The 16566-nt window shown below is 34.1% G+C and overlaps 1 protein-coding gene across 1 annotated transcript in view; it reads left to right on the top strand.

Annotated features, from left to right (window-relative positions):
• The window catches only part of TBC1D15 (TBC1 domain family member 15), a 36077-nt gene that overhangs the window by 17862 nt on the left and 1649 nt on the right, over window positions 1-16566 (top strand). The window contains exons 5-16 of the mRNA XM_070947038.1: window positions 546-756; window positions 3559-3652; window positions 4956-5153; window positions 5259-5387; window positions 6155-6258; window positions 6887-6981; window positions 8145-8261; window positions 8688-8788; window positions 10630-10729; window positions 11565-11662; window positions 15042-15158; window positions 16050-16136. Coding sequence (XP_070803139.1) covers window positions 546-756; window positions 3559-3652; window positions 4956-5153; window positions 5259-5387; window positions 6155-6258; window positions 6887-6981; window positions 8145-8261; window positions 8688-8788; window positions 10630-10729; window positions 11565-11662; window positions 15042-15158; window positions 16050-16136 — 1451 coding nt within the window. The remainder of the gene's footprint in view (window positions 1-545; window positions 757-3558; window positions 3653-4955; window positions 5154-5258; window positions 5388-6154; window positions 6259-6886; window positions 6982-8144; window positions 8262-8687; window positions 8789-10629; window positions 10730-11564; window positions 11663-15041; window positions 15159-16049; window positions 16137-16566) is intronic.

Here is a 16566-nt window from a genome sequence, read left to right on the forward strand (position 1 = left end):
AGAAGTACAGTGTTTCTTAGAGAGTTAAAATTGAAGTTGAAGAAATGATAATTCAGTTTTGGGTTGGTGGGGTGGTTTGTGTCGTACCTGTGAGCATTTTTGGAGCATTTTTCATTAACTGAAATTGGTGTGTTACTTGAAACCTCTCTTGATAGAATTAGCCTTTCTTTGGTAATATCTTATCATAAACATGAGAAGGTCCAGATTGTGAGTTGATTCACCTTTCACAGAAAGAGAACTTTGGTACCAAAGTGATTTGCTTTCTTCTATGATTCCAAACTTCCTTCTCAATACATGGATGCTAAATCCTTGATTCCTTTTTCATATTAAAGTGATATGATAAAATGATAAGAAATGATAATTAAAAACTAAAATATGTGAAAATGGGACAACCATTTGCTTTTTTATATTATTCACATTTAGCCAGAAAGTATTGAAATACCAAGTATTTATTTTAGAATAAATTGCTCCAGTTGCAAGGAAATCATAATTATGGTCAAATATTGCAGTTCTGAAAATTCTCTTTATCTTTTTTATCCTTTCAGATGTTGCAGTTCGTACAACTGGCGAGAACAAGTGGTCCTTCCTTTTCAGTTTAACAGATTTAAAGTCAATTAAACAAAACAAAGAAGGAATGGGATGGTCCTATTTGGTATTCTGCTTAAAGGATGATGTTGTCCTTCCAGCTCTTCATTTTCATCATGGTGATAGCAATTTATTCATCCAAACACTTAGAAAATATGTGGTGCTTTGTGAGTAAGTATTCTTGGGATTAAACAACAACAAAAGATGTACTTAAAATGGTATTTAAAAAATTGTGAATTCTTTTGAATTCTCAATATTTCTGTATAAATATATTCTAAAATGTTATCTGTTGTCCACACAAGTTCTAAAATTAGATAAAGAGTACCCAATTAAACAAGTGAGTTGAATGGGAACCAGCAAATTATTCTATATTCTAACTTTTTCAGTAAACTCAGAATTGTGTTCTTTAAAGCTGGATTTAACATTCCTCCCCATGGGACTTCTTAAAGGCAGATACAATAAAATCCCTGAGCATATTTGCCCATGTGGTCAGTGGTGGGTTGCTCCCGGTTCTGTCCGGTTCTTTAGAACCACTAGTAAAAGTGGCGGGAGGCTCCGCCCACCCGCCCGGACGTCATAATTAATCTGTGCATGCGCAGAAGCTTCTGTGCATGCGCAGAAGCTTCTGTGCATGTGCAGAAGCGCACAAGCGAAGTAAGCACTCCCGTTGCGAACTGGTAGTAAAGATAAGTAGAACCCACCCCTGCAAGTGGTAATGAGGAAATTGAAACCATTTCACATGTATTATGCTGTGAATTTTACAGAGATAGTAGGTCAATCTACATTGTATCCCCAATAGATAAATTCCCTGGGAGACCAGATAAATTTCATATTAACCTTCTCGCTCAGGATTTAAAACTATTCATTACATGTGGAGTAGCTAAATTTTGTGTTGCTGTGATAAAAGCAAGATATAATTGGCTAAAGATATATTTATCTTTGTTTTAAATGTTATTTTTGGTCTGGTACATCTCAACTAATAAATTTTAGGAGATGTGTAAATTTTATTTTTTATTTTATACATTAATGCTCTAGATTTATCTTCCAGGTAGCACTTGTATTAACAGTTGTTAATAGAGGAGTGAATGTTATATTTTGTGATTTTTCTCCTAGTTGTTAGTATATTATTGTATTTATTTGCTTCACTTTGGTTTTATTATTTTAATTTTTTGCTAGTCCAAATAAATATGATTATTGAGTGAGTCAAAAACTTTGTACTTGTTCATTGATTTATTGAATGAAGTGATCCAAAGCTACATCTTTTTTTCCTACAGACAAATGTTTGCAACTTATTTGTTTAATTAATAAATTTATTGAATTTTAAGACTTGTATGGAGAACAGATAATAGTTTAGATCATACTGATGCAGAAATACTGAAAATTCAAAATGGTTCACAAACTTTTAATTACATGTGTAGATTGTAGAAGCAGAGTAAATACAAGAAGTGACTTTTAATGCATAATGATACAATGAAACTTTTGGTAATTCTTTTGAAGATCAGTAATATAGAGCACTGGTTCTTAAATTGTTTACCCAATTATGTCTTTTCACAATTTTGAATAAGTCATTACCTCCACAAAAAAATAGATACACTGTTGTTTCAGTAATATCAGTCCCAAACGTGATTTTTACCTCACAAGCAAGCAATTACAAATTGCTTCATTAGCCCCAGGATATGCCCAAATTACCAAATTATCTAAAATGCAATTTGCAAAAATAATAATAAATTAAAATAGACTTTTAAGCAGTCTTCTGTTTGTCTCCAAAGAGACTTTCCACCTTAGTTATTTTCTTGCTCCAGGACAAGCTTTTTAAATTTTTTAATTTGTATGTAGGTGGTAATATGAACAACTTCATATGCTAAAGGATTTAATTGCAGAAAAGCTCTAGACTCTAGTTGATTTGTATTATGCAGGTAAATGCCAAGACATTCCAGAGTTCCTTGGAATAGTCTGTTTGCAAAGATGAAATGCTTGGATGTGTCTAGCTTCATGTCTATTGAACTTATGGAAAAATTGAATTTGAAAATAAAAGTGATTTTGTTATAGATGAGTATTAGACAGTAGATGGCTAGCTTTTTTTGACACACAGAAATCTTCAGTATGAAGTTTTCTAAAGCATGACATTAGACTACAGCAATAGGAGTAGTGGGGTGTTGATTGTTGGATGGAGTGAACTTTGAATCCATATCTGACTCTGCAGAAGTCACTGCAGAGTCAGCCACTGACCATCCATAATTGAGTATTTGTGTTCTCTCCTGCACTCATAAAATTTTAAATCGATGAGGAAAAAAATAAATATTGGGGATGGATGGAGGGGATTAAGTTAATGATGCTGGAACAGTCCTTATGTCCATAGTAGCATTAATGTAAATAACTGCTCTGAGCAAGTTAAGTAATTCTCATTTATGGTAAACCTTAGTAAAGGCATGTTTAATTAAAATGCAGCTATTTTAAGGGGTTTTCATTTTGATAGTTTAGCTAAACATGACTCAGTACAACTTTTGTTTCCTGTGCCATATTAGCAAACCACAGTTTTTGTTTATTAACATCCCATTTTCAGAAGGCCAAGATACAATCTTCTGTTGAATTTCATATCCTCTGTCACAGATGCATTCACTCACGTTAGTATTGAAGAGTGATAAGATTTATTAAAGTCTTAGGCTTTAATAACAGAATTGGTGATAGTCCCCCCCCCCCCGGGATATTAAAAATACTAGTATTTTGTTTCAGAAACTGGCAGTAGTGAATTTAAGTCTAAAAGTAACAACCAAGTATTTTCAACTCTATCACCAGTAATGTAATGTATGCGTAGAAAACACATGCATATCTATTTAAAATAATGATCAGTTTGTAATCTGTAGCTGCTGTTTTTTCAAATCCAAGTTTTATAGTTATCCTTAGCTTATCCCAAAGTAGGAAACAGAATTATAGAAGGAAATGTAGAAAAATATGCTTTTTCTCCCTTCTCAGGTCTGAACAGGATAAAAGGGTACTTGTGAACTATCAGAGTATTTCACAGTCCTTTGAAAATCTCCTTGATGAACCAACATGTGGCTTAATACAGGTTAGTATAGTGTATTATTTATGGTAAAAATAAAATGTAAGATTTAAGACATTAAAATAGCTGTGTTTTTTTTTTAAAAAAACAGGAGTGGGTGGGTGGGAGAAGCTAAAATCTTGCAGTAAGAGAAAGCTTGCAACTTTATTAAGTTTTATAAAAAGCCTAATATGCGTATAGTCATAGACAAAAGAACCCCTGAAATCTGGAAAGAATGAGTGACTAACATATATTAATAAGCTTGGGGTATAAAGCAAGGAAGCCATGCAGTAGCCAGAGTGAGGAGAAAAGAGCTTAGACCCTACAAAATATTTTTATATAGTTGCTGTTCTCCTGAAGATTGAAACATATCTGCAGAGCATATACCTATTGCTGACAAGCAGAGTACTACAAGGCAAAGACATCTGCTGAAGACCAAATGGTTTCAGTTCCTTCACTGGAAGTTTCTGAGACTGAAGGTGAAAGCTAAATCAACCGAAAGTGGGAGTATTTGAACCATCTCAAATTGAATAGTATTCCCCTGTTGTGTTGGCATCACAATTTATGCAACAAGTGCCTTTATACACTAATTAAACAGCTATCTGATGCCTGGTATAGAAGATCATCTAGGTAGACTAAGTAATGTCCAGTATCTCTCCACCATCATCTTGACACCTGGATATTGACAAGCACCGTTAAAGAAATCAAGGGTAAACCTCCCCCAAACCTCTGTATAATATAGTTGTCTGCTTCTAATTCCATTTAGTGACAGAGTGATATACTCACTCAGCACTCATCTAGGGAAGGAAATCTAATAGCTGTCCTTTCCTAATCTGGGAATTGGGATGGGAAAGAGAAGGGGGAGCCCTCCAAAGAGAGGCTACCACTGCAGAGAAAGCCAGCTTTTATATGTATGGTTCTTCAGGGTGGAACCTTACATAAAAAGGAATGCTTTCTGTATTTTATGGATTGTGTAGAACTGTAATGGAGAACTTGATCTATTAGGTAACTTAAATCCAGATTGTTCTAAGTTCTGTGTGTCAGCAGTAAGATATTGAAACTAGCTATATAGCTAATAGGCAGTCAGCATTACTGTAAATGTAACATGTATAGCCCATGATACACAGCATCCTGTCTGCAAATTTCTGCACCAGTTGCAAATTCTAGATGAAATATTCCAGTTATGCTTCTTAATTCTGTTTCATTAAAACACACACACACATTATTATAATGTAATATTGTGATGAGTCTTGTCTTCATCATATTAGCTCCCCAGTTCTTCATATGTTCATGCATAGATCCAAATAAACTTTACCTTTGTTTTTCTTAGAAATTGAAAAAGGATCCTTACACAACAACAATGGGAGGATTTTCCAAAGTGACAAACTATATTTTTGATAGCTTACGAGGAAATGACTCAGTAAATCAGCAGCGACCGCCATCAGAAATGGCAGATTTCATTAGTGATGCTATTCCGGGACTAAAAATAAATCAACAGGAAGAACCGGGATTTGAAGTCATTACACGTGTGAGTTTTCAGTCTTGAAATTTAGATGGTAACAGGACATTCATCTGATGGTTTTAAAATTAAAGTCTTGGCAATAATGTAACAGATTTTTAATGCATATCTTAGATTGATTTAGGAAAACGACCTGAAGCTCATAGAAAGCAACCAGTATCAATTGAAGAGTGGACTAAGAATATGGATTCTGAAGGAAGAATATTGAATGTAGACACTATGAAACAAATGATATTCAGAGGGGTAATATCTTAAGTTATCTCTTTTTTAATTAATTTTTTGTTGTTTTTAAAATAGTGACAAAAAACAAAAAAAATGCATACATTGTCAAAGAAAAGTAAAACACATAAAGTGCTTTTAAAGAAAATGAAAAAATACAACAAAAGAAATTAAAAAGTAATAATATATCATTTTAACAGTAAATTTCAATTCTACATATAGTTGTCTAATTGACCACACCTACTGTTCTATCTCCATACCACTTGAACAGCTGCCTAAATCTTTCAAAGCAAAGACAAAACTTCCTTTGTTATTATACTTCATAATGATTTTAAAATAAATTTTAAATCTAACCATTGACAGTTATCAATGGTTTGATAACTGTATCAACTGTAGGAAGTAATATTACTTCTAAGGATTCTCAGTCTAAAAACTGATGATACTAGCTAAGGGAAAATAGAGTGACAGAGAGATTATATGGAAAACAAGTGTTGGAAGGATAGACTATTTTTTTTATTAGTGTTGTAAAATTAAATCTGGGAAACCAAAATGAGTAATATTATTAAAAAGATAGAAAATTAGCCTACTTGTGAGATTACAAGTTTCACCTTGAAATGAACCAAGAAATGAAACAAATAATTTTGAGCAAAGAACCCAGAGAAATTGTAGATAGCAATTAAGGATGGTAGTGTCACCTTGTAGAATGACTTGGTTTCTTTGTTCCTGGTCTTCATGTTTTACTTATAAAGGGTCCAGTTTTACCTTTATCCCTCCCTTTTTTTTTGTCCAAGGGGCTATGTCATGCTTTGAGGAAGGAAGTGTGGAAATTCCTGTTGGGTTATTATTCATGGAATAGTTCAAGGGATGAGAGGACAAGTATGCAGAAAAGGAGAACGTAAGCATGATATATTAAAACAGTGACATGGTAGTGGCACATTTAAACAGAAAGCAGCAAAATTGTGGTGGCTGGATGTCATGCCTTTCTGTGGGATTGGGGAAGATGGTTTACATTAGTTGGCTAATGACATGAGTGGTTGTACTGAGATTTGGCGGGCATGTGGAGTTGTTTCTATTTGGATATGTTAAATCTAAGATTTGCACAGATTTTATTTTGCCAATTATCTTGGCAATAATGCATGTGTTTATAGTTTTCTGGTTTGCTGCCAAAGTTCTGTTGTATTTTTTATGATATCTCTTAGCCCCCAAAAAGAGAAGTGGACCCATTGTCCATTCCTTCACTAAATATGTGCAACCAGGCTTTGGAATCAGGATATCTGTCGTGTGTTTGAAGGATAGTATAAAATATTACCACCCTGGATTGTGAAGTTATATTTTGTGTTCTTAAAGAATTATATAATTTAAAAATTAAGCAAAAGTCATAAAATATAAATATTATTCCCATGCAAAGTAGTATCTACCAACTAGTTACTTGCAAATGAAAAATATGAACTATCTTTTTAATGCTTCATATTTTGAATTACACAATGTCTTTATCGTGATTTCTGATTTTTGTAATTCTTCAGAGATGAGTATTTCAGGATGAAGCTTCAGTGGAAATCTGTCAGCGAAGAACAAGAAAAAAGAAACTGTAGACTGAGGGATTACAGAAGTCTTATTGGTAATTTTTAGAAATATAAAATTCCATGCAATACAAATATTAAAGATAAATGTTTTTTCCTATTAGATGAAAATATATTGTATATTTTTAAAAGATTATTTCAGATCACCTGAGTTGTTCAATTCTTTTCCATTCCTTTTTATCTTCACATGTAAACAGTTAACTTCCTAAGGAGATGCACAATATAAAGTAACAATATAATGGCCTCAGTCTATTCATGCATTTTTATCATAGTTATTTCAGTATGCTAAATTAAAATTTTTTAGTCTGGAATATAAAGCAATATCATTTTAAAAGCTCTATAAGAGGCTCTTCTGCTTGCTTGCTTGCTTACTGTACAGTTGCCCGTTTGCCATGTTATCATGGTGGCTAACAAATAATGAAAATTAACAATAATAAACCAAAAATTATAAATATATTGCACTGAGGACAAATTTATACATTCAAGCAATTGAAATTCACTAAATCTTCTGACCCAGTGTCTAGGGGAAGAGCCAGGTCTTTAAAGCCTTTCAGAAAAGGCAAGTGGGGTCAGAGTCATCTGGATCTCAGGAAATTTTATTCCAAAAGACAGGCACTGAGACAGAGAAGGCACGTCTCCTGGGTCCTGCAAGATGACACTGCTTGAGTGATGGGCCCTGGATTATGCCAACCCTCTGAAGTCTTATTTCAAGTGGAACCAACGTTATACAAGCTTTGGCATTTTGGGCAGTCAGCAGCCATCCGGCATTTATGGCCACTTGCAGTGCCCTGTAATCATGTGTCCATGATTTACAACAGATTTGATGAAAATGGGTTGTTTACTTCCAGTTTCCAGTAAAAACTGCCCCGTGGTGAATTGTGGGTTCACTTAATGACTGTGATGTTTGCTTAACATTGTGAAAAAGGGTCAGTTCACATCATGGTCGTTCACCTTATGACTGTCACAACTTACAACCATAATTCCCAGGCTTAATTTTAACTCAAGAATTTTACTCTAATATGTATATTAGAAATAATTTTGAGACAGAAATATTTTTTCTTTCAAATTACTATATTTTAAACAGCTGTTTGAATGTTTTTATTTTACTAGTTATTTCAAGTTCAGTGTTAACAATGGAAATTCAAAGATATAGACTTCAAGCTGTTTTGAAAATTCATTAAATCTATGCTTTTTTTCCTAGAAAAGGATGTAAACAGAACTGATAGAACAAATAAATTTTATGAGGGTCAAGATAATCCTGGATTGATACTGCTTCATGACATTTTGATGACCTATTGTATGTATGACTTTGATCTGGGTAAGTAAAGCTTTATTTTTTATTGACCCTTTGAAGTCTTATTTCTTGAAATTATTCAAAGACAGTCTGATGTATTCAATTTTAAAATTTTAATTAAGAGAGGAATAAGAAAAAGTAAATTATATTAGGTAACATCTTAAAATGCAGAATATATCTATAGTATATTCATACTGTAACCTGTCATGAAGGAGGTCTAGTGCTATTAGACATACTTACTTTTAATACTTTATAAAGTACTTATTAAAAAGTATTGTAAGTTTTTAAATTGTATTTATTTCTATATCTTGATTTGTGTCTGTTTATCTGTGTGTCTATGTATGTATGTATGTATCACTGTTATATTTTCTAAGCATTTCTTCTTAATTCCAGAATTTGTCACTGAGAAAAGAGAAATGTTCAACAATTCATTTTTCCTTTTCTTTTAAGGATATGTTCAAGGAATGAGTGACTTACTTTCACCTATTTTATATGTGATGGAGAATGAAGTGGATGCTTTCTGGTGCTTCGCATTGTACATGGATCAAATGGTAAATATTTTCATCTTCTATATTATTATTCTATTAAGTTAAGACTGAAAAATATTATTTCCTTATGTCACCTGCTCTGATTCTTCATATTACCGTATATTTCTTACTTAGTATATTCAGACATAAAGTGTTAAAATTGCTACATGAAGTCAGAAACAGATAAAATATTCTGAATTGTACCTATATAGTCAAAATGCAAAAATGGCTTTTTTTAAAGGAGTCGGCACATATAATTTGTCACTTCAATTAGTAACTTGAATCTGGTTGTACTTTCCATTGTAGTTGATCATTGTTATATTTATATTTAAGTCTAAGAACTATTGCCAATTTTTTTTGTTCTCTTCCCTCCTGAGCTATTTTCCCAGGTGTCATTTAAATGATAAACTAGTAGATGGCAATTCTTGGATTTTGCCAAACATTTGTAAGCTGTCCTGGGTCTCTGTGGCTGAATAATAGAGTAAAATGCTTCGAGTATCTGAAATCAGACATAGTAATGCGTTGAATGCTTGTTCACAAGGATTTTGACCTAAGATATACTGCAGTATGACTAGTATAACTGTAGCTTGATTAATGCTAAACTATAACAGGAAGGAGGGTACAATTTATTTTGAGAATTCCTTTATAGCTGTTCTTTCTGCTGAAAAGAAACTCATACAAGGTTCGTTCATTCATAAATGTAAATGAACTTTGGGTAGGTTTCATCTATGTATAGGTATAGCTATATATATCTCTGTGTGTATGTGTGTGTGTGTGTGAGTGAGAGAGAGAGAGAGGGGGGGAAGAGACAGACAGTCAGAGAATGCACATACGTCATCTTCGTTTTCATTTAAAGCCAGCAATTCAGCATACACAGTGGAATTCTGTGTTCATTATAATGCAGATAATTATTTATTGATTATTATTATGTAATAATACTAACATCTGTAATCTGTTAATGTTATTTATCCCAATTATTTTCAGAATACAGCTGTCATTTTGTGTACATGTATATAACTTCAGTGAATTCACATACATGGACAGCCATATGTGAATACATCTGGACAGGTCTATGACAACTCACCACAGCCAACTTGCCTCAGCCAACTCACCATAGCCAACTCACCTCATCAACTTGCCACGTTGCTATGGCTAATTTGTCACGATCAAATTGCTGTGGGACACTTTCCCATGGCTAACTCGCTGTGGGAGAAGAGTTACACTAATATCAAAGAAATAGTGGAATAGAATAATTAAAGAAAGGATGCCAAAGGAGGAACAAAGTGAAATGTAATGACACAAATTAAAATAATTTTTTAGTTATTTTAATTAAATTGAAGTGTTGAATTGTCCTGCAATGAGATGTCCCACGGCGAATTGGCTGTGGTGAGTTGACTGATGAGTTTCCCATTCTGCCTGGCACATATAGTGCAATCTGTTTAGAAACAGATGGAGGTAGCTACACTTATCGTAGTTTCCATTTATGTTTCTGTTGAATTACATTATGATATCAATTGAGAGATTAACTTCATCCTTGACAGCCTTTCGATGTTTTCTCTCAAAACATGGTTGTGTCAGCAGATGTGGGAATCTCAAGGAAATAGCAATTTGATGAGATTGTTGCATTGCTTTTAACATCAGTTATCTCCACTATCTTGTTACTAATAACGTTGTTGATGCCATTTAATTAGTTTTTGACATTTGGATTTTATTATTGTTTTAATATAAGCCACATAGAGTTGCTTTATTATGAGATGTGGCTGTATAAATGTAATAGATAAACAAGCAATTAAGACTAGAATTAGATCTAAACTTAAATATGTTTAAGGTTCTGAGTACTCACATAAAATCTGTTTGTCATCAAGCATCAAAATTTTGAAGAGCAAATGCAAGGCATGAAGACACAGTTAATTCAACTGAGCACTTTACTTCGCTTATTAGATAGTGGATTCTGCAACTATTTGGGTATGTAGACTTTTTTAAAAAAAATAGTTATTCTAGATATTTCTTTAAACCATTTTCTTGCATCAATTATTTTCTTAGTTTTCAAGAGTCTTTGGTTTTAGATAGCAACTTTCTTTATGCATAATTTTGACCCAAGTTTTTTTAACCATGATTTGTAGAGTGTTAAATTTATATTTATTGACAAATAGAGTGGTTTATAGAGCAAGCCATCCTGGTCCACACATCTCTAATCCTAAAAAGCAATCTTTATGCCCTAGAATTAAATATGATTCAGATGACTGTTTTGTTTTATTCTATTTGTATTTATAATTAAAATAACTTTAGATATAACTTTGGATATTACTGTTTTTGTCCTGAACTAACAATGAAACAGTTATGGCAGTATTATATAAATTACCGAATTTTTTGCTCCATAAGACGCATTCCCCCTCCCAAAAGTGTGTGGAAATAGTGCCGGTCCTTTGGTGAATAGTAGCTGGGCCATGGCAGTGGGGTCCTTTTATAGTGCTGAACCCTGCCTCTTCTGTCTTCGTCATTGCCTGCCTCTTCTGTCTCTTTTCCGCAGTGCAGAAGTCAATAGGCAGAGGTGGCACATGAGAGGACACCTATCTGTGGTCCTCTCAGGCTCCGCCTGATATTTTTTTGTCTTGTTTTCCTCCTCTAAACCTAGGTGCGTCTTATGGTCCGATGCATCTTATGGAGTGAAAAATACGATACCATGTTTATTCATAGCTTGATTATTTCACCCAAGAATTTCTTTCTAGTTGTCTTTTATTGTGAAGTTAAAATAACCTCCTAAGAGGACTTATGGATGTATTTTCCCCTATTTCTTTAGAATCTCAAGATTCAGGCTATCTTTATTTTTGTTTCCGATGGCTTCTAATAAGATTTAAAAGAGAATTTAGTTTTCAAGATATTCTTCGCTTATGGGAGGTAAGATGTGTTTTATGGCAACATTTAACTTTTGATGCTCAACAAGAATGTTCAAGTTTTTAATAACATACTGAATATTTGTTAAAAGCACGGAATACAATTTTAAAAAATTACCTAATGAAGTATGCATAATGTTCTTTAGCCACACCAGTATGATACATCAATATCTCTAAAAGCAGATGGATCTGGATTCATTTTTGTATGGATCTGGAATTTTAAAGGGAAAAGTTAGGTATCTACAATTTCTGCTCCTTAACATTATCCTTTCTTATATATACTCAAACAGCAAAAATAAACAAACTGAAAAAGCCAAAATCTTTGATATGGAAGACATAAAAACATGCTGTCAGACTAAATTTTTTGTATCCCTGATGCCAGAAAGTAACAATCCTGGTAGAAGGGTTTGCCTTTATTTTTTCTCAAAATGGTGACTTAGACCTTTTTTATATGAAAAATAATGTTATCATTAAAAATGAATAAACTAAAACATACGCAGTGTAGAAAAAGGAAAAAGAAAAAGAGGACACTCAAGATATAGATACTGTTAAGTTTTGTAAAGAAAACAAATAAGATTTATGCATACATTGAGATCAAAACACTTTTCAAAGCCAAAATTATATTACCCTGCAGAATCAAAATTTTAGTTTTTTTAATCACATAAAATGGAAATTATAACATTGTTATCTAGTTGAAGGACAGATCCTGGAAAGAATCATGTTTTCTGGAACAATCTAAGTTACATATATATAGATGGCTATAGCCATTTATCCTTAGATCTGATATCTGGTGTTCAAGCTATCACACATCAAATTTAGGTCATGCCCATGTTCTTTCATTGCCTTCTTTTGAATCATACTGCTGAGTACTAGATATAGAATTTTATATGAGATCTATCTAAGGTAGAAATATGCCTTTTGAAAACTGTAACATACTCTAAAATATTATTACTGTCCATAGCCCTTCTATGAGAAAGATGGATAGATAAGTTTGGTAATTAAAGTTATCTATATTGGGGAGGGCTGCACCATTGATTGAAGTTCAGCTTATCGAATAGTTCATATCTGAAATTTTTAGGACGTATCAAAATGAGCAAGGTAAAGGTAGTTTTCTCTGTCCAGTCATGTCTGACTCTAGGGCGTGGTGCTCATCTTTGGTATTTGACTGAGGGAGCCAGCATTGTCCGAAGACATTTTCTGTGGTCATGTGACCAGCATGGCTATATGTCAAAGATGCACGGAATGCTGTTACCTTCCCACTGAATTGGTAGTTATTAATCTACTCACATTTTTGCATGCTTTTGAACTGCTAGGTGGGCAGGAGCTGTTGCAGGAACGGGCGCTCACCCCCTTGTGTGGCACTCAGGTCTCAAACCTGTTTTTTAGCACTCCATTATTGGCAGCATAAGGAGAACCTGTCTACCATACTGGTTGGAAACCAACAGTGTTACTTTTTATTAGATTTTTTTTATTCAACATATTTATTCATTTATTACAAGCAATGTGGTGGCCTAGTGGTGAAGATACTCACCTCCCACTTGGAAGGTTGAGAGCTCAATCCTAGGTAGTGGCAGATGTCTCTCTCTTAGGGCTCAAAGAAAAACTATCTGCTGCAAATTCCACATGGCATCAGGAAGGGCATCCGGCTAGTAAACACTCAGCTCCCTCCAGCCACCCCAACTCTACCCCGAATTAAGGGATTACAGGGTCGTAAAAAGGGAATTTTTAAAATTTATTCATTTATTAAATAATGTACCCTACTACCCTACACTATAAACAAATAAGAAATATTTTCTTCCCATCTTCTGTACTTTTTGCAAGAGATGAGATAATGTCCCATTTGTAAAAAACCAAATAAAAATAGACAAAGACTACTGAGATGATAAATGTCAGGAGCAAACATGAGAAATATTAATGAAAGCATTTAATTTCTAGACCAGTGATGGCTAACCTTTTTGCCATCACGTGCCAGGAGAGGGGGGGGTGGGGGAGGGTCGTGCGCGCATGTGCCCACGCGCATGTGTGCGCAACCCCTTCCCCCCTCCCCGCTCCTGGCACATGATGGCCTGGTAGGCCCGTTTTTCTTTCTTACCTGGTTCCAGATCCTCTCTGTGTATCTGGGAACAGCGAAAACAGCCTTTCCCACTCCCTTGGAGGCCCTATGGAGGCTGAAAAGGCCCATTTCCCAATTCCCGGTGGGACAGGAAGTGACATTTTTTGCTGTCCCCAGCCTCCAGAACCTCTCTAGGAGTCTCTAGGAGCCTCTCTAGGAGTCTGTAGGAGCCTCTCTAGGAGTCTCTGGAGGCTGGGGACAGGGAAAAATGTCACTTCCTGTCCCACCGGGAGTGGGGAAATGGGCCCTTTGAGCCTCCGTAGGGCTTCCAAGGGAGTGGGAAAGGCTGTTTTCGCCGTTCCCAGATTCACAGAGAGGATCTGGAGCCAGGTAAGAAAGAAAAACGGGCCTTCCCCACCCCCCCAGGCCCTCCAGAGGCAGGAAACAGCCTGTTTCCCTACTTCTGGTGGGCCCAGAAGGCCCGAAAATCAGCTGGCCGGCGCGCGCATGTGCCCCAGAGCTGAGCTGGCGTGCCCACTAATATGGCTCCGTGTGCCACCTGTGCCACGCGTGCCATAGGTTCGCCATCACGGTTCTAGACACTTGCTTTTTACATTATCAGAATTCTTGTCCATTTTTTTCCCCTTCTACTAAAGAATATATAGATTCTTTCTTAGCCATGCTGAAGTAGTTTTGTTTCCTGGCTGTCTACAGTATGTTACTTACCCTCTTATGCCAATTTTTGTTTTTGTTCCCTGACTTTCTATAACATGTATTCCCATGTAATAATTTTTAAGTCTCATTAGAGATACCTAATGCTAGTTGTAGATGGCTGATGCTAACAGCATATTGATTGCTCTGCCTTTTTTCTTGTCAGGGCTTTTAGAAAAAGCTGTAATAAGAAGTGAACTATACAGACAAAATACAGTACTCTGCTCATAAATTATATAGATAAGGGTTTCATTAGAACTACTAACATTGAAATAGTCATAGCCTTTAATGAAATCAATAATTAAAAGTTAGCCAACTATTTTTCTCCTGATGTGATTATCTCTCCAGAAAAAATAATAATTTGGTGACTGGATATTATAGATATAATCAGTCTTAACTGACTTGTAAACTGAATGATGATTCAACTGAAATATCAAATACAGGCGCACACAGCTGTTAAAGAAAATGTAAGAGATGAACTAAAGCAGTGAGCTTTATTTAAAATGAATTGCATTTAATTTTATTTAAAAGATTTGTATGTTTGCCCTTCTTAATATTCTTTTATTAAAATGGCCAGAGTCTTTTCTTTTATTTATCAGCAACTTGAATGTTTTACCAGGTGATGTGGACAGATTTGCCTTGTCAGAATTTTCACCTTCTTATATGCTGTGCTATTCTGGAATCTGAAAAACAACAAATAATGGAGAAACATTATGGCTTTAATGAAATACTTAAGGTATCTGTTAAATTGAATTAAATTGAGACTATTTTTCTAATCTTTCTTTTTTGGATTTGCAAAATGAATAGCATTTCATTCTAGAATAAGAAGTGAGAGAGGGTTAATGAATGTAAGTAGTCAGCCATAGTTTTTCTGTGATGAAAGATGTTCAATGTTGAATTATTTATAAAGAGATTTTATAGATCAGATTATTCATATGCAGAATGATGGTTATTTGATTTATAAAGCATGTAGTAGAGTTTCTTTCTTGTTCTGAAGCAACCACAAAGCTTCTTATGTGCATTGCTCTAGGACAGAGTCATCAAGGTGAAATAGAAAGTTCTTTGCTGAATGAAGTTAAGCTATGGAATAATAAAGTCACCCATGGTTATAATACAAGTAAAACACTCAAGTCTATTTCAATGTATTAGTTCACAGAAAAATAGCAAGCCATATGTTGTCCAATCTCAATATGCAGCTTGTTGGCTGTGGCCTAGCAAAAAGAACTAGCCAGTTCAAAATAACTGTAACAAGAATTCTAAATCCAATCGGTGTGTAATTTATGTACCATACTTTATCCAAAAGATATTTCTAAATTTAAAATATATTTCCAGTGAAAAGAAAGATTGGATAAATAATAAGAATGTCACATTGTTACCATATTCTCAATGTATCTAAAATGCTCCTTCAATTTTAAAATAGATCATTTAGGAAAAGCTAGTGTTTTTCAAATACAACTATAGAGAACTAAATTTTAATTCTAGTGGTGAAAAAGTATTAAGCAAGATAGCAATAACTTTTAATAAAGGTGCTAAAGAAGGTATCAACATTCTGAAACTTAGATATAAATTAAAAATAACACACTTCAGCTTTTTTGAGGCTGATCTTTTTTGCTTTATTTTATATCAGCATATCAATGAATTGTCTATGAAAATGGACGTGGATGATATACTTTGCAAAGCAGAAGCTGTTTCTATGCAGATGATGAATTGCAAGGTAAATAGTGAAATGTATTTTATAAGCATTCTATGAAGAAATACATTGTTCCAACTTAACTGTTCCAACTTCAAAAGGTGGACAACAGTGTTTGGAAATATAGAATAGAATCACAGAGTGATTACCTATCTTGCTGCTACTTTTCCTATGGCAACTCCCTCTGTCTTAAAAAAAAATATCATTTTTATATTGCAACATTTTATTATACACTATCCAGAGTCCCTCTAAGGGAGAGATGAGTGGTTTAAAAATGTGAAAAATAAAATTATACAAACAAATAAATAAATCTTACTTTCAGATTTTGCATTTCCTCTATTAGGAAAACATAATGGGTTGCGGAATTCCTTGAGACTGAACCTTTTTCCCTCCTTTTTTCGTTAACTTCAAGGTTGTGTGCACACGTGAGACAAGATTAAAGAAAAGCAGTAAG

This window comes from Pituophis catenifer, unplaced genomic scaffold, assembly GCF_029215685.1.
Source record: "Pituophis catenifer annectens isolate HBS135680 unplaced genomic scaffold, rPitCat1.0.hap2 SCAF_7, whole genome shotgun sequence".
NCBI lineage: Eukaryota > Metazoa > Chordata > Lepidosauria > Squamata > Colubridae > Pituophis > Pituophis catenifer.